At 41.9% G+C, this 27,827-nt stretch overlaps 1 protein-coding gene across 50 annotated transcripts in view; it reads left to right on the forward strand.

Moving 5' to 3' along the window:
• The window catches only part of RIMS1 (regulating synaptic membrane exocytosis 1), a 527,235-nt gene that overhangs the window by 216,815 nt on the left and 282,593 nt on the right, over positions 1–27,827 (forward strand). For all 50 annotated transcript variants that reach the window (XM_030555702.1, XM_030555709.1, XM_030555712.1 and 47 more), the window contains one exon: positions 19,485–19,828. In XM_030555702.1, coding sequence (XP_030411562.1) covers positions 19,485–19,828 — 344 coding nt within the window. The remainder of the gene's footprint in view (positions 1–19,484; positions 19,829–27,827) is intronic.

Genomic DNA, 27,827 nt, shown 5'->3' on the forward strand with positions numbered 1-27,827 from the left:
TTCAGATCCTCTGGGACTTCTGCAGCAGCCGGTGCAGCTGGCCCAGGGTGCTGCCTGAACAGCTCAGGCAGCCCCTGAGCCAGCGGCACCAGCTGCTGCTGGGGCAGTCTCAGGCCACTGCATCCTCCTCCTCCAGTAGCAGCAGGAGTTTGGTGGGGGGGCTCAGGGCTGGGGGTTGGGGTGCAGGAGGGAGTGAGGACTCTGGGTGGCACTTATCTCGAGGGGTCATCCCAGAAGTGGAGACATTCCTAGGTGGAGGTGTGGCCAGGGAACTCTGCGTGCTGCTTCATCCTGCAGGCACCGCCCCTGCAGCTCCCATTGGCCATGTTTCCTGGCCAATGGGAGCTGCAGAGTTGGTGCTTGGGGCTGAGGCAGTGCGTTGAGCCCCCACTGGCTGTGCCTAGGAGCCAAGGGACATGTCGCCACTTCCAGGGAGCCGCAGAGCCAGGTAGGGAGCCTGACAGCCCCACCCTCCCTAGTACCAGAGGGGATCCTGGGCCAGGCGCTGCCACTCACCCTCCATAGCACATGCAGTGTCTGCTGGGCCGTCCCGACCACCAGTGGTGCCCCCTGGGTGACCTTCTGAGCACCCACGACACCCACAGGCTGCCTCCCCCAATTGTAATGTAGTCAGGGGCATATAGTACAAGTCATGGACAGGTCATGGGCCATGAATTTTTGTTTACTGGCCATGGCCGGTCCATGACTTTTACTAAAAATACCTGTGACCTAGGTTCCCTCTAGCTGTGTGGCCATGCAGCCACACAGCAGCCTATTAAGCATTGCACAGGTGCTCAGGGCTGTGGCGTAGTGAGATGCCTCTCCCATAGCCCTGGCCCTGACCCAGCCCAGCCTCGACCATACTGGGTTTATAATGGCAGCAGACCCACGTTCAGCAGGGGCCGTGCCGTCCCGGCCTGGTGCTCCACTTCACTTTTGCTGTGGCCCAGTGGCCACAGCGCTGGCTCCTCTATGCCACCAGCCCAGGGCTTCTCTCTGCCCCCCCACAGCCTACTTGCTCCGTGACATTGCACTCCATATGATGTTATGAAAATATGTTAATAAGTGTGAATACAATGTAACTGGAATATGCTTCATGCAAAAGGTCTCTTGTAAGGTATCATTACAAAGCTTATAATCTACTGAGTGTGTTCATCCTACTTGTATAAACGTAGCAATTTTATATCTGAAACTAGAAATATGAAATATAACTCTGAAGTCCTATTGTAATTATGCAAAGTGTGGGCCATTAATGGTGGTTTGGAATCTTGATGGTTCCCATCAACTAGGACAATTGACTGTAAATGGCTCTGTTTACTTGGAAGTCTTTCTGTCAGTCAGGCCAGGAAGAATGAAGGCTTGGGGGTCTCACAGGACATGTGACCATGTCACCTGGTATTGGAATCATCTTAAACCTGGTGCTTTTCCATTTAAAAGGAGGGGTGGGGTCTCAGAGGGACAAAAGATTGCGGCCTTGTGCCAAAGTCATATAAGGGAGTGGAACAGAACAAAGGAGGTTCCAGTCATGAGAAATCCCCTAGTTACCACCTGAACTGGAGCTAGCAAGAACTGTACGGGGGAAAGAATTAGTCCCAGACTAGGAAGGAGTCTAGTCTGTGAAAGAAGCTTATTGGAACATCTCATTGGCTGAGATTTTATCATAATCCGTTTCTTAATGTATTAGGCTTAGACTTGTGAGTTTTCTTTAACTTACTTTGTTCTGTCTGTTGTTACTTGGAACCACTGAAATCCTACTTTTTATACTTAATAAAATCACTTTTGCTTATTAATTGACCCAGAGTAAGTAATTAATACCTGGGGGAGCAAACAGCTGTGCATATCTCTCAATCAGTGTTATAGAGGGTGGACAATTTTATGAGTTTACCCTATACAAGCTTTATACAGAGTAAAACAGATTTATTTGGGGTTTGGATCCAATTGGGAGTAGGGTGTCTGGGTGCTAGAGAGAGGAGCACTTATTAAGGTGTTTTCAATGAAGTCTGCATCTTTGGGGCGCATGGTTCAGACCCGGGTCTGTGTTGGAGCAGATTGGCATGTCTAGCTTGAGAAAGCAGGGTTCTGAAGGCCCAAATTGGCAGAGAAAATTGGCTCAGAGGTAGTCTCAGCACATCAGGTGGCAGTCTTGAGGGAGTTTCTGTGACCCAACCCATCACACACTCCTCTTAAATGGCCAGCTGAGGGCTCCTCTCTCTGCCCCTGCCTTCTGTGACTGGCATGCAGCAGCTGTTGGCTGCCTGCCAATGATGGGTGGGGGGGAAGGGGTGCGGAAAAGAGCCCACTGCTGCTCCTCCAGGCCGCTGGTGATGGACAGTTGTCCACTGTGAGCTTCCCTGGGGAGCCCGAAGCTGTGGACCATTACCAGTGGCCTGGACTGTAGACAGATCTGCCATGGCCAGGGAAGAGGTGACCCTCCCCTGGCTCCAGCCCAGCCTGGCTTGGACCTGCTATGGCCCCAGCCCTGGAGCTGCTGCAGCAGGGAGAGAGAGACGTGGGGAATGCTTTCTTCCTGCTGCTTCCCGCTGTAACCCCTGGGCAGCCTGCACTGCAAACCTCTCATCCCCAGCTTGAGCCCTCAGCCCCTCCGCACCCCAACCCTCTACCGCAGCTCTGAGCCCCTCATCCTCGGCCCCACTACAGAGCCTGCACCCTCAGCTGGAGTCCTCATCCCCCTGCACTCCAGCCCTGAGCCCCCTTCTTCACTCCAAACCCCTCAGCCCCACCCCCCACCACATGAATTTTATTATGTGCACCAGTGTGGGGTGATGTGTTACACATCACGTCCACATTGGTGCATGTAACAAAATTAATTAGAGGGAACATTGCCCATGACTAAAACATAGCCTTACTTATGAACACTAGTGTAAAACTATTTGCACGAAACATAATAAAATATTACTTATGTGCTTTAATTGCTTGAAGAAAACTGTCAAATAGGTAAATACAGAACATAACCATTCCTGAATAATAAATGTGCCTATTACATATGCTCAATCCTACATTTCCTGCAGGGCCCAAACTCTTATTGGACAGTGGTTACTGTTATACAACTAATATTTATCCATGGGTACTGTATAGTAATATCTGAGATACCACCAAATTTACCAATACTTAGAATGGGAAATAAGAGTAGGACAGATAATTTCCACTGTGCTCACTTCAGAGGTGGCCTTCTGTACTTTTGTACACTGTATATGGTCTTAACACTGGTAATAGAAAGAATAATAAATAATCATGTAGTATGGCTTCATTGTTTGACAGGATAGTGTGCTCTTGCTACAAATTAAGACGTTAAAAGGACCAACCAATAAAATCAGCCATACATTAATTTCTTTAATGTTTGTGCTAATAGGTTTGTCTGGTTCTTTGGTCAGTATTGTATCTATATGAAATACTGAAAAGTACTTGCAATAAACCTTTAATATTTATTACTTGCAGTAAACCTAAATCTGTACTTCGAAGATAAACACCATTCGCTGAAAGGGAATGGATCTGATTCTGCACTGCCTTTCACCTTTCAAAGTCACTTACACTTGTTGAAAGTGTGTGAAAAGTGCTGCTAAATCAGAAGGTTAGATTTTATACTCATTTTACATAGGTTTAAATGTCTGCATGAGGTGCAAGACTGTACAGAGGAAGGCCTTTGGCTGTAAAGTATTATGAATATAGATACTGTTGTGACAGTATAGGTTATAGTCAGGGATCCAACGTGTCATGATGTTTAGGTATCTCAATTTTCCACACTTAATTGCACTTTGCTTGAATTTCCCAGGGTTATGAGAGCTAAAACTTAGCAGTGATGATACATTCTCATTTGATCTATGTGTGTCCAGTCCTCAAATGAGATTCTATGCCCTCCTAAAACTCACCTGCTCAGCTTTCTCTCCTACATTACTTTTCCTTTTGCTCTCTCCTCACCGCAGGAATGCCATTTTGCAATTTCACTGCATTTTCATTCCAGCTTTATTTTCTTACTTCTTCTGTATTTCCATTCATTATTTTCTGTTTCTTTCTTCAAGAGTTGATGTGCCCACTCTGTAAAGGGTTCTCTTTATTCTCTCAAGAAAGTATTTTGAGATAGTCTGTATTAAAAAAAATGTTATAGAAAAATACATTGTGTTGTATTTGTATGAACTCACTTTGGAAAGAGAGGAAATATATCTACTAGGAGAGTGGGTTGTTTTTGTGGAGGATTGTGGGTGGGTTTTTGAAACAACAGCAAATCACAAGTGACAGACAGCTATGAGCGAACTCTAGGTCTTCTGAAGTGATAGAATTTGATAACATCCCTAAACATCACATTTAATTTACCTTATTTTGTTAGACTTTTGTAATTTTGATGATTCTCCATGTTGATGTTCATTGTTTATTGGTAACTACTAATACAGTGATGTGATTGGTGTGGGCAGAACTTGATGTTCCCATGGTGTATTATAAAGTAAATTTATATGCAGTCAAATCCTTACTCAGGCAAAACTCCTGTTGGCTTTGAGTAAGGGCAGAGTAAAATCTGAGTAGGGATTTCAGAATCTAGCAAGTAATGATTTGCAGTTTGTTCAAATGGTTTGTGAAATTTAGGAGTATATCTGATAACTGCCATTAGTATTTTCTGGTTATCACCTTATGAAAAAGATATGGACAAATTGAAAGGAGTTCAGAGAAGAACTGCAAAAATGAGGAGTCTGGTGTGGGGGGTTGATTTATGAGAAAAGATTAAAGAGTTAAATATTTATGCTGTCACTTGCCTAAGTGGTGGCTAATGTTGGGACATAAATATACAAATATCTGAAAATACCAAGGATGAAAAGGTATTATTTAATGTGGTACAAGGCAAGAAAGCTAGGAGGGAGAGAGGATATACCTAGAAAAGCTGAGATTAAATTAAGATGGGGAACAGTTAGGGTGACTATCAGGAACAATCTCCCGTCCGTGAGATGTATTAGACTGTGATATAGGCTCCAGAGAAGTGATGGAAGCTTTGGGTTGGCCAATTATGTTTCCGTATTTTCCCTCTTTCCAGGGATACCTCTTATGCTTTTCAGTTTGATTCCTTCCTCACTCACAGCAACGTGAAGAAAGGCAACCTCCATGGCCTATTTGGAAATAAAAAAACAAAGTCGGTATATAGAATCCCCACCCAGGAAAGGAAAAATAAAGTTCCAACTATAGGACTTTTCACATCCTTATTTTCAGGTTTTGCTTTAATTCCAGAAACACACATGCAAACCAAGAACAGTTTAACTCAGATTACTGGATAATAACCACCTGAGTCCTTCCTGCTTTAGTTAGCTGGGAGGAGAGAGGACATGCTCTTCTCCTATGCCCCTATATCCCCTTTCTTTTTATATCCCTACTCAGTTCAGAACTGTTGCCAACCTGCACTGGATATGCAACAATTTATGCTGCCAGATTATAGTGACAAATATGTTTTTGGCCACCATGCCTCTACATCAGTTAATTTTGTGTCCCAGCAACATATTGACTCTGCACATCCAGCCATACAATTCTTCACCTCTTTTGTCCCCCAGTACCACATCCGCCTCCTTGCCCACCAGCCACACATCTTCTCCTACAGCTCTGGAGGTTTTTCACCCCAGCCCTGCCCTCTCAAGGCCTGTCAGGTCCAGTGGTTCTAGACAGACACACACACACCAAACCTGCATGGAGCGCTGCACTGAGGGGTTCTCTTCCTGGGGAAAGGAGGGAGGAACCGACTCATTTTTCACAAGAGTGTCAGGTCCGAAAGGAGCAGAGAAATCTTGAGCTTCTGGGCATTTTCTGCTTCTCTCGTTCCTGCTTCCCTGGTGTGAGAACAGTATCAGCTACCCACTCTCCCCTCCTCAAAATCTTCTGTCAGTCCCTGAAGTGGGATGCAGAGGGAAGAGCTCTCTACCTCCTGCAGCAGTGGGGAACTGGGGAAGGAAACCAATCAGAGAGGTTTTTTTTCCTCTGGGCTGTCCAATATTGCATGAAGGGTGGAGCTTCTTGCATCACGGTAAGACTGGCTTCAGCAGGGGTCAGAATTGTGTTACTTGCCATAAATTGACAAAAGTTGGCAACACTTGAGTGATAGACAGGAGCCCAGTTACTCCTTACAGTTAGTCACAATCCATTTGACAGCCTTTAGCTATAACTATATTTAGGTTTGGCAGAATTTGTGTTTTAATTTTTTATAATTATATGGATAATACAGATATTTTAAAGGATTTTTATTATTTTAAATTTTCATAGTTGTACAACATTATAGGTTTTAATCTCCCTCAGTTATTATCAATTTGAATGTTAACAAGTGAGAGAAATTATGGAAAGACTCTAAATGGGGGGGCACACTAATTATTTAATGACAGTAGAGGTTGAGATTCAAAAAGTTAAAGCATTATAATTGCTAAAATACAAATTGTCAATATTGTATGGCAAAATATACAAAGTAATTACCTATAAATCAAACTCTAATAGGTTCTGAAGTAGTATTTTTCCTCCTTTGCCTATCTGTAAATTTCAATTATTATTGAGGGAAAGACTTTTTTTGTCAGTTTCTGTGTGTATGGTGAAATCGACATTTAGCAACATTTACTGATTAAAAATAGAATCCTTCTAGGCCTAACTATATTGCTTAGGCCTTCCTCAGGCTTTGTGCAAACATCTGCCGCTTCTTCTTAATAGCTCATAGAACATTGTGGATTTGACCATTCACTGTGCAAGTAGATTATTTTTTTTTTGCAGAAACTCTGGATTCAGTCTTATTTGACTTGTCTGATTTATCTTTCCATGACGTGTTCCAGGTTCCCAAAACAAAAAAGACCTAAGCCCTCTTCATTGGGAAACAGACATTCCTTTGCAGTCAGGATGTTCCTACTTAAGCTTTAAGCTTAAGCCTACTTTCAGTTCCTCAGAACATGGGTAGCCATTAATATTGTTTGTGTATCCAAAAAGAAACCCATAACAAGAAGGGGCTTCTTCACATCTATTGTAGAGTGTGCCAAATATCCTGTCTCTACTCAGATCAGAAAACTTCAGAGGAAGATTGCCTATTTCATTCTTTCCCAGGGTCCAGTGGCTGAGACCCAGTATCCAGGAAGCTCAAAAAGCTGCAGATAAACTCTGTCCAGTGGAAAGAAAGCCCACTCTACTAGGGCCATGGCCTGGCAATCCTTGCACTGGGCATTACTAGCTAAAACAAGTAGGGGTCTTCAGTATGCAACACTTCACCTCAGAATACTTACAGCAGGGCTTTTATGAGAAGTTCTACCTTTGAAGGGAGAGTTGGAATTTCCCATTTGCCTCTCTCCCCCTCCTGTTCCCTGTTCTAATGTGACGCCAACTTTCTTGTTCTCCATTCCTAATATATTTTTTGTTAGGATATTGCTATGCAGAACCTAGCATTTCTTTCGTCATAAGATGAGCCACAGTAAGGCAAATTATATTTCAGTTACAAGCTAATTTGCTTTTTGTGGCTCAGTCCAGTTGGCAGTCTCTGATCTTGCCAGGCTTTCTAAACCAAGACTTTGACAAGAGTTGCCTTTTTGGTTAGAGAGGTAGCTATGTCACCTGACGCTTTCAGATCAGAAGGAAGTCAAAAGAGAAGCCAGCAAGAGAACATTAGAGACTGGACAAATCCTAGGTGTTGATTAGCTGTTGACTTTTCTGTCAGAACAAGTGAGTAGAAGGCAGAGTCACAGAAAGCAAATTATCTTGGAAGTGGGAATGTAATTTCCCTTTGTGCAATGTGTCGTGTGCTTAATGACAGCCTAGTACGGGAATTATGTGATCTTTATTTTTCTTACATTGTAATATGTTTTGGAGACAACTAGAATAATCCAACATGGAAAAATCTTTCTGATGATTCGTTTTGACCATGTGTTTGAGCTTCTCATAGTTTAGCCTTTGCACTCTTTAGAGCATCACAGAACCCTGATCTCATTTGTCCTTCATCTGCAGTGGCCCTCGTGGGCTGTTTTGCTACCCAGAATAGCTACACATAGGAATGCCCCAGTCTACCTCCACGACTCCTACTGTGAAGGGGTGTGCAGAGATAGCCAGCTCTGAACCTGCCAGACTGGCTGTTTACACCAGGGGTATTCCTGGAACAGGTCTGCTAGCTACTTTGTGCCCACTTTAGGCTGGCTCGGACAGTGTAAAGTGTCCACAACAGAACCATGAATTTCCTCTCCAAAGTGTTGATTCTGTTAGGTTGATGATCATAGAGGGTGGTAATGGGTAATTGCTTACTCACTTTGAAGAATCTCTCATGGGCAGTTCATCAGGGTTCTGTTTCTTCATATATACTAATCAACATAGATGTGAGGCTAGTGGTGACAGTGAGATATGGTGAGCTACAAATAATCATTACGTGGTGTATTCTTTCTACTATGTCTCTTTTTCATTAACGTTAAATGGTGTGGTGTCTTTATTTTCCCAGTGCTAGGCTGAAATAAAGGCTTGGAAGTGGCTTTATCTGGATAAATTGAGATGATGCTGGTTGATTCAGGAAATACCCAGGGTGTGTAATTGTCCACATGATTGTTTTTTCCCAACTTTGTCAATTATTTTTTCTGGATCCCTTCTTGTTCCTGATGGCCTGGATAACTTCTAGTAGACTAAAGTGCCTTTTTCATCTATTAATTGAATGATTGTGACTGTTTCTTTACAATTACCTGTATTTTTGACATCTTCTGATCACAATAAACCAATGTGCTCTCTACATAAAGCTTTCTTTGAAGAGCAGTTAGAAGTTACAGCTTATGCCCAATGTTTCAGACTAATATCCTAGAACTAGTAGCTACATGGTTTGCATTCTCTGTTCACTTTCAGATGCGATTGTGGTGTTTACAAATCTAAAACATGGTTTTGGTCCTAGCTACCTAAGGAGCTGCCTGTCTCCATGTGCACTGCTTCACCAGTTCAGATCAGCTTACTGACTCTCACTAACAGTCCTTAGATGTGGCTATCACCACATTTTCATCCAGAAACCCTGACTGTAGAATTTGCTTCTCTAACTTATCTGACAAAAGTAGTTTGACTTTCAGGACATATTACAAAGCTCCTCTGTTCTCTCAGGGTTTTGCCTCTGGGAATGGTGGGACAGTTTTGCAGTTTGATTTTGTGGTGAGTGTCTTTATATCTAGCTGATATCTGTCAGCTAATTTTGTATTTTTAACCTCATTTTGTAAGTGTGCAATGAGGCACACATGAAAGATATATTTTAAAGAAAAATATATTTTAATACCTTTTAAAAAGTGTTGTTATTTAGTCATGCATAACTGTTATATGCTGCTGGCTATGGTTTAGGAAGCAGAGGTACTTTTGGAGGTCTGCACCTGATTTTCACCTACTCTTGGCAAAAAAGAGCTATTACTTTATGTAATGCCTTTATATGCTGAAAGTCAAACTTTGCCATCATGTATATGAGTGTAAAGCTGAAATAACTCCAGTGAAGTTAATGGAGTTATATCAGCTTTATACTGATATAGCAATGGGCAGATTTGGCCTCATGAGTGTGTTCTAATTTGTGTAATAAGCTTTTATATCATGCTTCATCCATAGCTCTCAGAGCACTTTACAAAGTGTGTTTTACAAATGGGGAAACTGATTTGCCCAAGCTCTCACCGAAAATCAGTGGTGAGCCAGGAACTGAACTCAGGTCTTCAGAGTCCTAGGCCATTAGGTCACATTGCTTCTTGCTGACTGGGCATAGTCTATTATTATTTTACAGCTGTCTAGAAATGGTTGATGTAGAAAGGACATGTACAATCATGGAGCCTTAAAATTCTACTTCTTCTAAAACAATAAGCATTTTTTCCTTACAGGAACTCAGTGTTATTAAACAGAGTTCTCCCGGTACTGTTGGTGGAATGTAAGTCTCTGGAACTGTACATACAAACATTTATGGAAATAATTTCTTCATCAGAAGCTTGTCTCTGCAGGAGAAAGAGCTTTCTCAATGACTAGTCCAAGACTTGTGGCATGAGCTAAGAACCACCACAAATCTTGTCACATTCTGTTCCAAGTGCAAGGGTCACATCTTCTAACTTGCCTTCACCAGTACAAACACACAGCAGCATACACATATAATTAAAAAAACAACCAAAAACTGCTCAGACAATTTATCCTTGGGAAGGGGCGCAGAGAGAGAGAATGAAGCACAACTGACAGATGCTGATTTCATGCTTACTGACCTTTTGGAAGGGATTCAGCTACCAGTGATAAGAAACTCAACAGAATACAGCAGAGAAAGCACTCTCTACCAAACTTTAATGGTTCACCTTCTTGAACAATTGATGTTGGAAATACCACATGCCAATTTCTTCAGTTTTTGTGCACATTTATTTTAGGCCTTAACAGATTAAACCTAAGTCTTTATGGGCTCACAGTAAAATAAAATTTGAATCTGTCTGGCAGAGATCTGCCTGGGGGAATCGGAAGAGAAAGGAGTTTGGCTCAGAGGCTGGGGGAGAGGTGTAGGGGTTAAAAGACATGAGGTTTAGAACTGTTTGGGAATTCTTTGATTAAACTTTTTTGTCAGAAAACGCTGATTGGCCAAAACCAAAACTTTTTGTAAGAATGTACCGGTTTCAGCTAAACTTTCATTTGGATTGCTCAGGTCCAAGAAGTAATTTTTGGTCAAAATCAGAAAAAGAGAGTAAAATCTATCCCAGGACACTCACTTAGGCTATGAGAGATCCATCCTAGGTTCATACCAGTGACTTGAACATGCAGGGGCGGCTTCAGGCCCCAGCACGCCAAGCGCGTGCTTGGGGCGGCAAGCTGCGGGGGGCGCTCTGCCGGTGCCGTGAGGGCGGCAGGCAGGCTGCCTCCGGCGGTTTGCCTATGGAGGGTCCGCTGGTCTTGCGGCTTCCGCGGACCTCCCGCAGGCATGCCTGTGGAGGGTCCACTGGTCCCGTGGCTTCCGCGGACCTCCCACAGGCATGCCTATGGAGGGTCCGCTGGTCCCGCGGCTTCTGCGGTCTTCCTGCAGGCATGCCTGCAGGCAGTCTGTCGAAGCTGCGGAACCAGTGGACCCTCCTCAGGCAAACCACCGGAGGCAGCCTGCCTGCTGTGCTTGGGGCGGCAAAATCCCTAGAGCCGCCCCTGTGAACGTGGGTCTCGTGACCACTAGGCTATTGGCTATTTTGGCCTGGCTGTGTGTCTCTTTTGGGTTTTTCTGCAAAAATCTTTGATAAGTCTCAGTTTCATTCTGATGCAGAATGAGAAAAATTTTGAAGTCACAAAAAGTATTGTGAGATTGGAAAACCATTTCCTGACCAGTTCTAATGGGTTAGACCAAGGGTTGTAGATCTGACTGAAGTGCAGAGGTGTTCTGGTGGTTCATATGTGTGTTTAAATGGGCAGGGAGGTCTAAGAGGAGAGGGGTAGAGAGTTAGGTGGGGGCTTTACCTACGCACCTGGCAGCCTCATCTCCAGTTTATCCTTCTTTCAACAAGTTCCCCTGCAATTTCTCTGAGCCAGGGAACTCTGCTAATCCCATTAAAGCCCATAGCTTCTGTGGAAAGCCTGTCCTGATCTCTTCCTGCCCTAGTCTCTGGACTTACAACTCCTTCCTCTTGATTAAAGGATGCCATAACTCTCCTTCATGGGGCTGTTCTATTCAGACAGGTTTCCTTAGCCACCACTTTCTGTTCTGGTCTAGTGCCCATCCCTGGGAGCAGACTCTCTCCTGAACTGATGATTCCCTATAATTCTCCTCTCCAAACTGTCTCCCCTCTCTCCTCCTGAGAGTCCAGCTAGGTTTTACCATGTTAAGATGGTAACTACCTGATTAACATATGACCTCATTGCTCTGCTAGGCTGCTGCTCCCTTTTATAGCGGTTTCCTTAAAAAGTGCCATGTCATGGAATAAGGGTTGGCGGGCCTCAGGTTCCAGTATCCCTTAAATGAGACAGACTACCTTGCTACAGTGTACCACTTCTAACAAGCTCATGTACCACAGCAAGGCAGCCTCTGCTCTATATAATACACCAGCTTTCTGTTATATAAATTCAGATGTGTATTACTGGCTCATGAGTTAAAGGCAGAAAAACAGAGTGAAAACCTTCCATCCCTTGCAATTTTACATTAAATCAACTTAACCTAACTTTTTGGCTCTTATCAATATTTTAAAACTGTGTACAGTGACTTAGATGGCTGAAATGAGCAGTAACAACCAACAATGTAGTACACCACCAGGGACACAAGGAATGTCGGTTGCTGTAAGTAATATTCTAACTGGTATTTATTACAAAAGCATTATAAAAAGAAAACTGACTCATAAGCTTTGATTAGTTGAAAAAAACAGTTTATATTTTCAAAATAGACATAGTGGGGCACAAGGGCTTCGATTCTGCCTGGTCCTTATACAACCTTTACAAAGTGGGGAGGCTCCTTAATCCCTCCTCGCTATGCTCCTGTGTAAGGGCCTTGCAGAATCTGGCCTTAAAAGACTACACATAGGTCATACACTACAGGGTACATGGTGCCTTCGAGGAACTTATGAGGATTATGCTGATAGTTTGCCCTGGATAAGAGGGATAGATTAAAAAGGGAGAAAAAAAGACAATCTACACTAGGCCATGTGATGGGGTCATCACAACTATGTTGTCAGTATGATTTATAGTTTGCACAAAGTACGTCAGTTTGAACTAAAAATAGTCTTGGAACCAATAGAACCAAACCCAGGATCTGAATATTTCAAAACTTTGGGGAAGTTTAGATCTGATTTTGCAACCCAGGCCCAGCTCTAGTCAGAATTCACATAACAGCAATTCTAACAAAGCCAAGTAAAATAGATCTGTATGCTTAATTTTATAATCGTAAATGGTATAACTGCATAATTAGTGGACTCAGAATATCCCTTATGTCTATGCTGAAGGTCTGCTGCAGGGGTCGGCACCCTTTTGGAAGTGGTGTGCCGAGTCTTCATTTATTCACTCTAATTTAAGGTTTCGCGTGCCAGCAATATATTTTAACGTTTTTAGAAAGTCTCTTTCTATAAGTCTATAATATATAACTAAACTATTGTTGTATGTAAAAATGGATTTTAAAATGTTTAAGAAGCGTCATTTAAAATTAAATTAAAATTCAGAGTCCCCTGGACCAGTGGCCGGGACCCAGGCACTGTGAGTGCCGCTGAAAATCACGTCGCATGCCGCCTTCGGCATCTGTGCCATAGGTTGCCTACCCCTGGTCTACTGTATTCTAGGTCTAGCATTACCTAAATTCTGAGGCAGGATCCCTGCCTTTTGCAGCTTTCCAGGTCAGCAGACTTAAGATTCTGCAGCATTTACAGATACATTAAAAATTAGGTTTTTATTGAATGAAATCTGAAAGTAAGTAGAATCACTACATGTTATAAGTGTAATCACTCCCCATTGATTTTTTTTATTAAATTTAATTTTTTTTCTGACATATCACTTCTAATATTCAGTTTGCTGCAGAATTTTGTATTGAAAATGTATAATCTTTATAAAAGCAGCAAAGAATCCTGTGGCACCTTATAGACTAACTGACATTTTGGAGCATAAGCTTTTGTGGGTGAATACCCACTTCGTCAGATGCATGTCATGCATCTGACGAAGTGGGTATTCACCCACGAAAGCTCATGCTCCAAAACGTCTGTTAGTCTATAAGGTGCCACAGGATTCTTTGCTGCTTTTACAGATCCAGACTAACATGGCTACCCCTCTGATACTTAACATATATAATCTTTATAGAAGTTGTCAGGAGGAAAGAGTTTTTTGGCAGCTGGGTATGTGACAATTGTGGCTTCTGGCACCAAGGAAGGCACTGAGGAGGCAATTAGGGTTTCTGAGATGAGTATTAGTTGGATGTTGAAATGATCAGCTATTATAGTTAAGAGTTGACAGTAAAATTAGCATTATCGGCTTTCAAAATTAACACCCTGTGACGAACGAACTGTTGTTCCACACTGCCTACATCCCTGTATTGACTATAGGCTCTTCCCGTCTTAAAAGTACTGTTTGCAGCCACAAGGACTAGAAACCCAGGGCATGTTTACACAGCAATTTAAACACCTAGGGCTGGCCCATGTCAGCTGACTTGGGCTTCAGGACTGAGCGTCAGTTGGTGCCTGGATTCTGAAACCCTGAAAAGGGTTAGGTTCCCAGAGGCAGAACCTGGGCTTCAGCCCAAGCCTGAACATCTACACTGCAGTTTTATAGCCCTGCAGTCAGAGCCCCAAATCAGCTGATACAGGCCAGCTGCAGACGTTTAATTGCTGTGTGGACATAGCCACAGTGTCTGATTTTTTTCTCTTTTTTCCTAAAGTGAATAGTAGGTGGGTATAAAATGCTTTGCTGATGTGTGGTGGAGAATTTTGATTTGGTAGCATTTTATACCCACTTTATATAGATTTAAATGACACAAAGCAGTGGAAAATTAGATGCAAGTCCTCGGGTCTGGTGAAAATGAGCTCAGCAAAGGACTCCAGGGAAGGAAGAGCAATAATATGGCTTTATGTCTATTAGATCTGTCACAGCTCTGGGGCTGGCATAAAACTGGTTCAGCCTGTTATGTCAGCTGGGAATCAGCCTGAGCACAGCAGCTCACTCCTCCAGCCATGCCCTCTAATCTGAGCCGCAAGGGGTCAGCCACAGAGTCACAGCAGTCAAATCCTTAGCTGCCCAGTTAGGCCAGCTTCATGGCCCATTTGCACCAGCCTCTATGTTTTGGAGGTTTCATCAATGAAGGCTTGAGTTCTGGAACATACATCTGCAAGAGAGGTTGGATTCTTTGGGTTGTTCCATGGCTATGGATTTGGAGAGTACACAGAGCCCTGGGAATAGATACAGCTGCATATTTTGACCTTTGATTATAGTGCAGTTGGGAAACCATAGCTAAGGTTGCATTACCATATTTCAGTTTGATACAGCAGCAGAATGAATATAGTACGTATAACTGTCACACAGTTAACACGCTATATGCTTTGTAACACTACTTGTTGTTGCCTCAGTGAAATGAAATAATTTATTTAACCTGATTCCAGCAAATGAAGTTTCATAAAGCAAAAAACTGGCCCCAGTCCTGCAATCAGATCAATGTAGGTGGACTCTTGTATTGGTTGTTGAGCTCCATTGAAGTCAGTGGGGCTTCATGCAGAGGAAAGGATCTGCTTGCAGGATTAGGGCCTGGACAACTGTCTTCTTGAAGTGGATGGAAGAAGTGGCTCAAAAGAGTGTCAATGTTATTGTGCAGTTGTGTTGAGACAGACTTAAATGGATGTGCCTCTGTTTATTAGGATCAATTCTCCAAAACAAAATAGAAGGAAGAAAATCACAGTCCAGAGAATGGAGCCCGATAATTAATAACTTGTGGCCTACCAGTGTAGATATTCCAAGTTTTCTAACAAAGTTTTAAAGACTTTTCTCCTGCATCAAAATGATGCTAGACACTTGCACATCTGATCTAGACAAAACTTGCATTGACTTCAATGGGAGTTTTGCCTGACTGAGTCTTCCAGCATCTGGCTCTAAATTTGGGGTAGAAGTTAAATTTCCTTCTAACATCATTTTTACTTCCTCCTGCTCATGAGATAGGAAGTAATAATGGAAATTACAGTAGAATTAAAGAAAACTTTTTCTCACTGCTAATATTATCACATGGAAAAGCGTAATCATAACGCAAAATTCATAGTTTTGTAAGTGAAAATGCTAATATATGTTGTATATTGTGGTACATATATTGCATAATATGGATATTTTCAAGTTGGAATTTCATGTTATTTAGTACAGGAATACTGTTCCTACCCATAAAGGATCACTTTCAGCAGTGCCTGTAAGAGTAAGTGTGAGGCACATCTTTATGTTTGTGAATGAATGCCCATACACATTCCACATGAGGGCAAGCATGGAGTCCTACTGCCCAAAAAGCATGTTTCCACTAAGCCCATAAAGTTTTCTACATGAATCTGCAGGGGAATCATTAACCCACCTCCGCTGAATCTGGTGTGTCACATTATTTTTGTGACATAGTAGTAAAGCACAGGACTCTTGTGCTGTGCTGTGAAAATGCAGTTTTTCCAATTAAATAATTAATATTAATTATAACATATTAATTATTAATATATTAATAATTAATATTAACTTTTTGAAAAAAGGTGCTCCTTATAGTCCTGGCTATTTGGCTCGAATAGCTCCATGTTTAGACATGTATGTGCCTGTTGCCTTACACTGGTATATAGAAAAAATTGTCTATGCTTTTCTAGAATGACCTACTGTAATGCTGCATCAGAACTCACTGAACAGAGAAGAAAGAACTGAAAATATTTTGTTAATGATAGGTCAGAATAAAATTATCTACCTTACTTCATTTTCCTGATGCATCACATGGAGGTCCAGAAGCCACATTAGAGCACTGTAATCCTTCATCAGAGTGTGTGTTTGGTTGCCTGACATCTGTGGATTGTTAAGATAAGTTATTACACAGACCTGCTTTAGTTTAGATTGGTTTGGAACATGTCCCAGAATATTCAATCAGGATATAATTCCCGCATGCTGCTAGACTGCTTGCTCCACATACTTCTCTAAAAATGTTTTTCAATAAACAGCTTTCTTACTGAAACTGTTATGTCACCTCAATTTTTTTATTTCCTTCTTAAAGAAAAGCTTTTGTCATTTTTCCCTTTGGACTGAATATAGCTCAAGGCAAACATAGCATTTAATAGCTAAGTCCTGAAGAGACTCCTAAACAGAGATGTAGTGTAGCTTCTTTGTGAGTATAATGCACATTTCCTACATATATAATCTGTGGTGCTTGATGTGTATGTTATGTCCATGCTGTAGTGTTGAAAGACTGGTGTGGGGATATGTTCTATTGTAATTTCATATCTAGTACTTCTCCCTTTTGTATCCTGTATTTATTTCGGTGTCTGCTTCTGCCTTAACTACTACCAATTGTTTAGGTTGAATAATTTTGTCTATAAAAAATATTTGCAATAGCAAAATAAAAGGAGATTGGATACGTTTGTTAGTAAATTCTCAGGAAAAAGTTTATTGCATATTTTTTGATCTTACAGGTACACTTAGGTTGTATATATAAGAAATTGTGAACGATATTGTTGACAGAGTTACCAGCTTCACATTTTAAAATGTGTATGTTTGAGAATTTGATTATAATTTCCAGCTTATTCTAGTTATCTACAAAATAACTTGCTTTGAATTTTAATTAAAAGAACTCATATCCTTAACAAAACAACATTCAGAACTTGAAAGAATTTTGCAAAAATATTGCATTTTATTTTGAAATTTGCCAGTTTTGGTCTGAAGATATAAAGGAACATGTTAACTAATACTGGATTTAAAGAAACTTCAGTTCTTATCAGCTTTTGCACAACAGCTTATTATACCTTTCTGTGAGCTATTGATTTAATAGCTTTTGGCTAATGACTATATACACCTGAGAGCGAGCAAGTGAGACATATATATATAATATATATATTTATTACGAGGTCGCTACTGCCTAACTGGTTAGCAATCACATTCAAGTTTATATACACATTTTAAAATGTTTCTTCCTGGTTAATCTAGTCTACATTTTAAACTTATTTTGCATGACCACATGCATATTCAGTTCCTCTGTTTCAAAATCAAAATATCCCAGGTGAAGAAAATAAGACATTATAATATCAAAGGCAGGTTTTTAAAATGTCTACCATTTGTTTTAAAGGCGAAGCTGCCATTCTTATTACCTGTTGAAGATTGTTTCTATTTTTAACACAGTATATGTTTGCACCACTGCTGCAGTAATTGTAACTTTTGATTAGATTCTTTTTTGAAGTACGGTAATTAAAAATATTTAAATATCTTCCTCGAAAAGGAAAAAAATAGCCTATTTCTAATGTTGGATACAGGCACATTATATATATATGGCTATGGATAAAAAGAAAGTTTGATATTTTTTTCCTGACCGTTTAGTCAACTTGGGTAGAACTTGCATACTATTTGTAAGTTCTGATGTATTCTTTATGATCTAATGTGATAACGCATTTTAGGATCCTTCTAACAAATCTGAATTATGCTTACTGTATAAAATGTCTGAAGATTGTTTTTCTTTGTGCTATATGAAATGCCTTTGTTGCTGGTATGCAAAGAACTTTTCCTCAGTTCTTGGTATTGTCACAGCCAAAACTCTGTTCCATTCTGCAGTTTTTCCTGAAAAATTATTGTTTCTTCAAATCCTTTTTATGTTAAATATTGTGTGGTGTATCTGTACTTTTACACACAGACAATATTTGAAAAATATTTTTCACTTTCTTTTCTTTCTTGTTTCACAACTTCATTTATGCTTCTATTCTAGTTATTAAACTTGCATAACTTTTCTTTTTTGCTTCTATAATTGGTTTCCATAATTTCTTTTCCCCTTTTTTCTGTCTATGTCTGATGAAACTGTCAGTCTTCCCTATTCTCCCCTTTTCCACGAGTCTTCTTTCTTCAAAGTATCCTCTTCTTTCCCTAATTATTGTGGGTTTTTTTAAATTTGCATTCACTTTACTTTCCCCATTCAGCTCGCATTTTTCTCTTACCATCTTTTCTTACAGTACCTGCTGGCCCTCATTCCATGTAAAACACCTATGCCTAGAAATAGGCCTTATTGTGTGTGCTGTGGTTTTCCAGTGCTGCTGGAGGAAAAAGTCACCCATATATGTACACAGTTTAATGGTGACCACCAGAGACTGGAACGCTTGGGCTTTTTTTAGATGTAACTGAGAAATCTAGCACATGGTCATTTCTCAGTGATGCAGATGTTTGATCTTTTATCTTTAGCTGATAAGGAAGATTTTCTGGTTTCTTAAAATACTGTACACAATTTTTCATTTCATTATTGTATTTAGTTACATTTCAGTATATTTCTTTAGACCTGGAGTTTACAAGATTGGTAAGTAGTTGTGTTTGGTGTAGTTGAAAGTATTCACAATACGTAATTAATTCATTTTGAAAAACTGTCTGAAAATTGACATTATGTGGGAAGAAAATATTAAGGAGAAATTCTGTAACAATACGTATTTCTTTAATAGTTCATAGCACTGATTGGAAGGGAGAAGTTAACTAGCTTGAGTTTTACAATCCCGAGTTCAAGTTCATTTCAGGTCATGTCACCAGTGAACATTAGTTTGATAATCCCATCTAATGTTTGTCCGCACTAAAAAAATCTACTAAACAGCAACAACCTGCATAACCCCTCCACACCATTTTGTCAGTCTTTACTCAAAAGAGGCCCAGCACTGAGATAACAGATTAAGATTGAGATATATTGACAGAACATTGTGGAATCACCTGCCTGCAGTATGCTTGACCCTAGTAGTAGAGTGATTCACACTTTTGTGAGCATACCATGAGCACTGTCATGAGCACAAACTTCATCCAATTAAAAAAATACTATATATGAACACTTATAAAATAAGGAAATATATTAGAGTTTAGAGGATACTGACACAGATCTTTTTATCTTCAACTAGGTTATGTGGGTATGCAATTTATGTCGAAAGCAACAAGAAATCTTAACAAAGTCTGGAGCGTGGTTTTTTGGAAGTGGTCCACAGCCGCCAAGCAGTCAGGATGGAGCACTGAGTGATACAGCTACTGGTGGAAGTTCTGATGCACCTAGAGAAAAGAAAGCAAGGCTTCAGGAGCGTTCCAGATCTCAAACTCCCTTAAGTACAGCAGCTGCCTCATCACAGGAAATCTCTTCTTCCAGTGTGCAGTCTGACAGGAGGAAAGGAGCAGAATTATCACAGCAAGCTATGGGCCTGGAACAAAAGCAAGCTTCATCAAGGTCTAGAAGTGAACCCCCGAGAGAGAGGTAATACTTCCTAATTCATCTTTACACATCCATAGCGTCTGAACTGCTAGTTAAGCAGCGTTGCACAATAATGTATTTCTGGGAGATTACGTCTGTCCCTCGTTTGCTTTACACACTCAAGATCAATGGTCAACTATGTTTATTGACCAGGAAAGTGCAAAAATTCACTAAGGAAAGCACTATCTGGAATATGCAGTGAACTCTATGCAAGTGAAGTTTAAAAATATAGTAAGACAGTTGCACTTTTGACTTACTAGGAATAAATACCATGTTTGCAAAATCAGACTGATGATTGGTTTGCTTTGTGTTCACAGAGGGTCTTAAAGCCATTTCGTAATTAAAAGGACCCTTTCGAAGTTGTTATACCAAAAACTGACCTGACTCAGAACTGTATTTTTTATAATTAGTAAATCAGTCACTGGAGAAGTATTTAAAAAGAAAAAGACTGGGGATTCTGTCTGATGTGCTCACACTTGCTATGTCTTTCATAGTCTTATCAATCATCAGAAGTTACCTTGTAATAATTTAAATAACAAGACAGTATTAAAAATAGGTTGCTTACACATGTAAGATAAACTGTAATTACTTCTAAGTACATTTGTTTATTTGCATGTGAGAATAAGGCCACCGATAAACAACTTATAGTATTTAACTTAGTAAATTTAACAGTGATGGTATTCTTTGGTTATATGTGTACTGTAATGAATCTGCTGAACAGAAACAGGTCAGCTGAGAGCAGTGGATCTGCTGCTGCTGCTCTTTTGGAAGCTGACTAGAAGGAGATAGGGCAACCAGTGGGGAAGCCTTTGTTCTATGGCAGTGGGGTGCCTGGCTGGAAACCTGCAAGGATTGCAATGGAAGCACCTTTCCCTGGTGGCTGCCTAGGGGAAGGTTGCTAAGCTGCTTGCAGTCCTGTATTACAAGGAGCGTCCCTTATCTAAATAGAAGCTGGCCTGTCCTGTACTAAATCAGTACAGGATGCCTTTTATCCCGTATTTCAATAGCAGGAGGCCTGTACTCAGGGATGCATCTTTCCACTCCCCTCCCGACCCTGGCCCTTCAGTGCTGCACAGGGAAAGCAGACGGGGACGTGCTCAAGGCCGGGGTCGGGAGGGGAGTGGAAAGATGCACCCGTGAGTGTTGGCCCCCTGTTGCACAGGGCCCCTTACTGAATCGAACCATTGAGTGTGGCCCCATTTGGTTTCCCTGCACAAGCTCTGTCTGTCTGTCGGGCAAGTGGTTGGGGTTGCGTGCTCTGGAGCTGTACTGAAGGACCAGAGTCAGGAAGGGACTCTGTCTGGCAAGGTGGTCAGTACTCTTGGGGTATAGCCTCCCCACTCGCAAAGTCTCTTCCAACATCCCCAACAGGGCACACAGCACTGCAGCAGGCAAAGACCAGCAACTGCAACCTCCAACTTGGCTCCTGGCTCCCATGCAGAACCTGAACAGGAATTGCAGTGGCTGCTGGCCCAGCACTGAGGCTCTGGGTTCTCTGCAGCATCTAGAGCTGAAGAAAGAGAAACCCTAGGAAGCATGAGGGAGGGAAAAAGGGACTTGGCCCCACAGCTTCAATTCAAGATTGGAGATAATTGAGGTCTGTCCCGTATTTTTTAAATATGATTTTGGCAAACCTATTTCAGGGTGACCGAGATCGGACTTCTGGAAGTTTTCTACATATAGCTGGGTCTACCTTGGTTTAAAAGTATGAGCACTCATAAGCACTAACTGATAAGAATTTGTATGTAGGATAAACAGACAGACAACATCCTACCTTACCTTGTAACATCAAATTCTTCCCAGCAATGAACAACAATCTGCTTCATGGCACTGAAATCAACCCTATCTCAGCTGAGAGGCATGAATACAGTAGCAAAGTACTATATGTTCCCTTTCTATTTTGCTCACTCCTGAGACATCTCTTTTTTTGGCCAGAAGTAAGGTTGCTACCAGGGGCTGCTCCAGGCACCAGCACGCCAAGCGCGTGCCTGAGGCGGCAAGCCATGGGGGGCGCTCTGCTGGTTGCTGCGAGAGTGGCAGGCAGGTTGCCTTCGGCAGCATGCCTACGGAGGGTCCGCTGGTTCCGCGGCTTCGGCGGACCTCCTGCAGGCTGCTGCTGAATTCACGGGACTGGGGACCTCCCGCAGGCAAGCCACCAAAGGCAGCCTGCCTGCTATCTTGGGGTGGCAAAATACCTAGAGTTGCCCCTGGTTGTTACATTAATTGCACAGTTCCAGGGCCAGTGCTACCATTTAGGCCAACTAGGTGGTTGCTTGGGGCACCAAGATTTGGGGGCGCCAGAAGGCAGCGCCCCCAATTTTTTTTTAAGTGTTTCAGCGGCCACTGCACTGGGAGGGAGAGGGAGTCTGAGCTGCTGGCAGGCAGCCCAGGGGTTCCCCTGGGTCAGCGTGCCGCCGCCGGCAGCCAGGCCAGGGGTTCGGGCTGCCAGCGGCGCGCTGACCCAGGGGAACACCTGGGTTGCCTGCCGGCAGCTCAGACTCTGTCTCCCTCCCAGTGCAGCGGCTGCTACATCCCATGCGATTCTTCTCACTGCCGGCGGTGGCGCCGGCAGCTGGGCAGAGCTTCGCAGCTCTGCTTAGCGCACATGGCACAAGCCTGGCGATGGGCACGACAGCAGGGCTTCTGGAGCAGAGGTGAGCTGGGGTGGGGAGGTGCCGCACGGCTCCCGTGGGGGAGGGAACTGCCATGGTTGGGGGGCACCTCAGGGCAGGGGGGAAGCTGCCACGGGGGGCGATGCCTCAGTGCAGAGCTGCCGCAGGGTTGGGGGGGGCACAAGTTTCACCTGGGGCACGAAACTTCCTTGCACCGGCCCTGACAGTTACAATAGTCACACGTGTGCCCATTGATTGTTTCCTCCTTTCAATATTTTCAATACCCTTCTAAAATGTCTTATTTCCCAGGAGCATTACACTGAAATGCTGGAATATACTGATTGTTGTTGGTCTTCTAGACTTTGTAGAAGTACTTATGGCAGTTTTTAAGAGACAGAACTTATAAAAGAATTCTTGCAGTTTGCTTATGTATCACACACTGTGTGACACACATGCAGTTGTGCTCTCTATGTTGCATTGGTCATGCACCTTTGATTCTATCCCCTACACTTTTACCCTGTACCCTTGTCATAAACAGATGGTTAAGGGTTAATGTCTCTTTTACCTGTAAAGGGTTAAGAAGCTCAGTAAACCTGCCTGACACCTGACCAGAGGACCAATAGGGGGACAAGATACTTTCAAATCTTGGTGGAGGGAAGTCTTTGTTTGTGCTGTTTGTTTGGTTCATTGTTCACTCTTGGGACTAAGAGGGACCAGACGTACACCTAGGCTTTCCCAATCTTTCTGAATCAGTCTTTCATTTCTCGAAATAGTATGTAATAGCCAGGCAAGTCTTATGCCTGGCTATTAGACTTATGCCAAACTTATGCCAGGATTAGTCTTATGTTTGTTTTCTTAATTTTTAAATGGTGTTTTTGCTGGAAGGATTTTTACCTCTGTTTGCTGTAACTTTGAATCTCAGGCTGGTGAGGGGGGGATCCCTCTAGTCTATATGAATCTGAATACTCTGTAAAGCATTTTCCACCCTGATTTTACAGAGATAGTTTTTACCTTTTCTTTCTTTAATTAAAAGCTTTCTTTTTAAGAACCTGATTGACTTTTCCTTGTTTTAAAATCCAAGGGATTGAGTCTGAATTCACCAGGGATTGGTGGGGGGAAAAGGAGGGGGATGGTTAATTCCTCTTTGTTTTAAGATCCAAGGAGTTTGGATCTGTGTAAGCCTCTCAAGGCAACCCAGGGAGGGAAAAGTCTGGGGGGGAGGAGGAGGATGGTTAATTTCTCCTTGTTTTAAGACCCAAGGGGTTTGGGTCTTGGGTTCCCCAGGGAAAGTTTTGGGGGAACAGAAAGTGTGCCAAACACTACTTCTGGCTGGTGGCAGCATACCAGACCTAAGATAATAATTAAGCTTAGGAGTGTTCATGCAAGTCCCCACTTATTGAACTCTAAAGTTCAAACTGGGGAAAAACCTTGACAACCTTGTTTTCACTGGAGCTACTTTTGACATTCCAAAACTGAGTAGCTTTAGACAGCTGCCAAACAAAATAAATTCTGCCAGAGTAATGTTTGGTATTCTCCTCTCCCTTGGAACATCTGGATGACTGGACTTGTGATACTGGGTAAGCCTGGCTTTGTAAGTTGAGGGATAGAAAGAATACCAATACAGTTTTTAAAAATTAAAATTTCTGAAATAATTTTGTGGTGAAATATGGTATGTACAGAATGCAAGGTGGTGTATTGTGGTAGAAATGTTTTATTAGCACAGAATTGGGATGTCTGACATGATCTACTCAGTTTCACAGGAAGTAAATAATGTCAGTTCCAAATGTATGTTGCCAAAATCTGTATGTAATACCATTTCATATCTTATGAATAGCAGAGAGCCAGTGGATGAAGACAAACACAAACTTTGGAATCTTTGACTAAATGGCTGCAACTAGTGAACAGTAGGAGTTATCTTGTCTGAAATTTAAAAGAAATCCGATGACATTTATGACCTGAGCCCCACTGAACTGTGCCACTGCTTGTCAAAAGCACTGACATTAGGTGATAGCAAACACTTGTACTAGGATGGGCTGCCATAGGTCCAGATGCGGATTAGGGGTTTGTGGGGCCCTGGGCCACAGCAAGTGGGGCCCTCCCCCTCCTTCCACCTGCAGTCCCCCCGCCTGGCACTCCTGCTGGGGAGTGGGGTTAAGGCGCAGGGGCTTGCACCGCTCCCTGGCAGGAGTGCTGGGTGGGCTGACCGTGTCAGGGTGCAGGGGCCCCCAATTGGCCAGCGACCTTGGGCATGGGCCTTGTTGGCATGATGGCTAATCTGCCACTGCATAGGTCAGTGGGGACTGTCAGTTCTGCCATGCCAACTCTGATGGCTACAGGTCCTTCTCGAGATGTAGGTATTATTATATCACCCCTCTATGCATTGTTATACAAATATATATATTAAAAATTATCCCTGTTAAAATAGCTCTTTGTTGCTACTTGTCGGCTCTGATTTTGCCTATCATCTCTGAAATGCTAGACCCAATCTAACACACTCTACAAGTATCTTGAATTTGATGTTCTCAATGAAGGTCCCAGAGCAGTAGACAGCTAAAGACCTGGCTACTTTTAATGCTTCATGTTATAGTTTTGAACGCTTTGAGCTAAAATGGCTGGTTTCACTGAAGACAGAGAAAATCTGAGAATCCAAAGCATAGCTAATATAATTGTAACAGCAGATCACTATACCTCTGACTATTTCCTGTTCAATAGTATGTCATACTTCTTAGCACCAGAACCACAATCCTCTTGAGCCGTTTTTGTGACTTTTCTACATCTAAGTTATTGGACTGCGCATCTTTGCTGCTCTTCTCCTACAGTAGATGTATATGTGTCTTTTGGGAGAGACAGTCACACCTGTTCATTTAATAAGCAACAATTACATTTGAATTATAGTTATAGCTAGACAGTGTACTCTAGTGGTTTTCAAACTGGAGATCGCTGCTTGTGTAGGGATCCCACTGTTGCTCCAGGCCAATGGGAGCTGCTGGAAGTGGTGCGGGCTGAGGGACTTACTGGCCGCCGCTTCCAGCAGCCCCCATTGGCCTGTAGCGGTGAACCATGGCCAATGGGAGCCGCGATCGGCCGGACCTGCGGACAGGGCAGGTAAACAAACCGACCTGACCCTCCAGGGTTTTCCCTGCACAAGCGTCGACCCCAGTTTGAGAAACACTGATGTACACTAAATGAAATGCTCAGATAAAAAAATCTTATTCCAGTGTGAATATAGCTATAGGGAGTTGCACTATAATAGAGTAGTAGGAAACTTACAAAGTTTAAAGGCTTGTTGTGCTGAAAAGGAATGTTTCAGGCATAACAAAGAACAAGATGTTAATGAAAACCTTGTTTACTGTTACAGCATTAATAGTTAATTCCTACAGTCTTATTCCTACTGTAACAAGGATAATTTAAAATCTTTTAAACTCTTTATTAAAGATACAAAAAAGGAAGGATTTGAGCATTTTAAATCAAAAATATTAAGTAAAGCTTTCATTTTAACAATATCTCTTATATCCTTACCCTTTAACTGCAGAAAGATTTTATTAGGAAACCCCCTTGTTTGACAGTTTTTGTGTTCTTATTAGAGGTGGTAAAAACTGTCCTTTTCAGGAAACAGAAAAAGGATTAGTTGAGATAGTCTGGAGCTCTTGTTGAAGTCCTGTCCAGTTTCATTTAAGACAACACACACACAAAAGGGGAAAGAAAATGAATAGCAAAGAGAAATGTTAGCTTCTAGGTTTGGTGCTGACTCTCACTTGCAGTCTCATTGCTGGAGAAACATGGATCTAGCACATGGTCTTATCAGGCACTCTGAAACCTGGCAAACTTGTACCAGTATCAGGCTGTTCAATGCATTGCTTTTAACTGTCACTCTTGTCACAGGCTCTCAGCAGTATTACAAAAGGTGGAGTTGTCTTGGTCAGTGTTAAGTCTGACTCTTATTAGAGAAAAGGCAACAGGAGAGAGTTAAGAAAGAAAAGAAATAGGGTGGGGAAGAAACATGACACGAGGGAGGGGATGAATGGCAGAAACCCAAGTCTCACATCTCAGGTGTCCTTCAGGATTAGCTAAAAGTGTTGGAGGTGGTGATGTCATCTGAGTCCTCTCTCTGACTCAGTCTTTTCAGGATATCTCTCAGGATCAAGACAACAAAAGTCAAAGTGTGTCAAAGTGGATCCCAGATGAGATGACAAGGGGTGCGGGAGGGTGGCAGCCATGCTAGTAAACTTGCTCCTTCCAGCCCTCTTGCTCCTATTCAGTGACCCTCAGATAAACAATGTCCATGAAGGGGTGGAAGCCTCAGCCTATCAACATTAACTGATGAAAACACATATTGGTGATTTCAACTATAAACATTTCCTCCCATTTCTAGAATCTTTTAGCTCATTGTCATATTAAACTCTTGTCTTTACCAGGAGCCTTGAAGACCCTCATCATAGTTTTTAACCTAAACAATTCAGTTTGTAGCAGTTTATTATCTTCAACTTTTGCTGACTTTCATAAGCAAAATTTGTGTAATTGGCTGAGCTGGACTTTCTGTTCTCTTGGACAACTTAGAGTTTAGGCCTCTGCACAACATCCTCTCTCCTAAGGGCTAAATGCACTTAGTATTAGGTTGGTTCATAAATGACATTTAGAAAACAAAACCCTTATTTAATTTTAAGCATATAGAACAAAAAAGATGCACTGAGCTATTATTTTAAGGTTTGCAAATTCTGTGTCCCAGATTAAGATTCACAAATCTTATTTAGTTAGGTGTTGCAAAAATTACAGTTAGTCCTTCCAGATGTTAACAAAGCTAAGACCTTACAAATCACTTCATTTATAGATAAACCAGATGCCAAACTGCAGTTATTTTTATGTTCCTAAGGATGTTTAGAAACCAGCTCTTAACACTTTTTTGGCTGTAAGCCCAGAATGAGCAAAGGTGAGTGTGTGTGTGGGGGAACTCCTCACTTTTTTTTCCAGCTTACACATTTGAAGTTGCACATTTATACCAATTATGACAATTCTGTGCACAAGTATTTATCCTTACTTTTTTTTATAATTTATGGAATTTTTAGCCACGTTTATTGCTTTTTGATAAAAAGAAGCAGGAAGCTAGCAGGAAGTTAGTGTTCCTGGAACCACTTTTTCTTTTATGAGCCATTTGTAACATACAAAGATGGTAACATTTCACAGGAGTTGTTACTCTATTGCAAATCTTGCCCACCTGTTTCGACACCATTTATGAAAACAATATGGCCATGGTGGCAATTTAGTTCTTGATGGGAATCTAACCTGCAACACTAGTACTGTGCTCTCTCCCAAAACAAAAACACAAAAAATCAACACAAAAATGCAAATAACACATTGCCAAAAATAAAACAATTAAAAAAAATTGGTGCTGC

The sequence above is a fragment of the Gopherus evgoodei genome, chromosome 3, assembly GCF_007399415.2.
Source record: "Gopherus evgoodei ecotype Sinaloan lineage chromosome 3, rGopEvg1_v1.p, whole genome shotgun sequence".
Taxonomy (NCBI): Eukaryota; Metazoa; Chordata; order Testudines; family Testudinidae; genus Gopherus; species Gopherus evgoodei.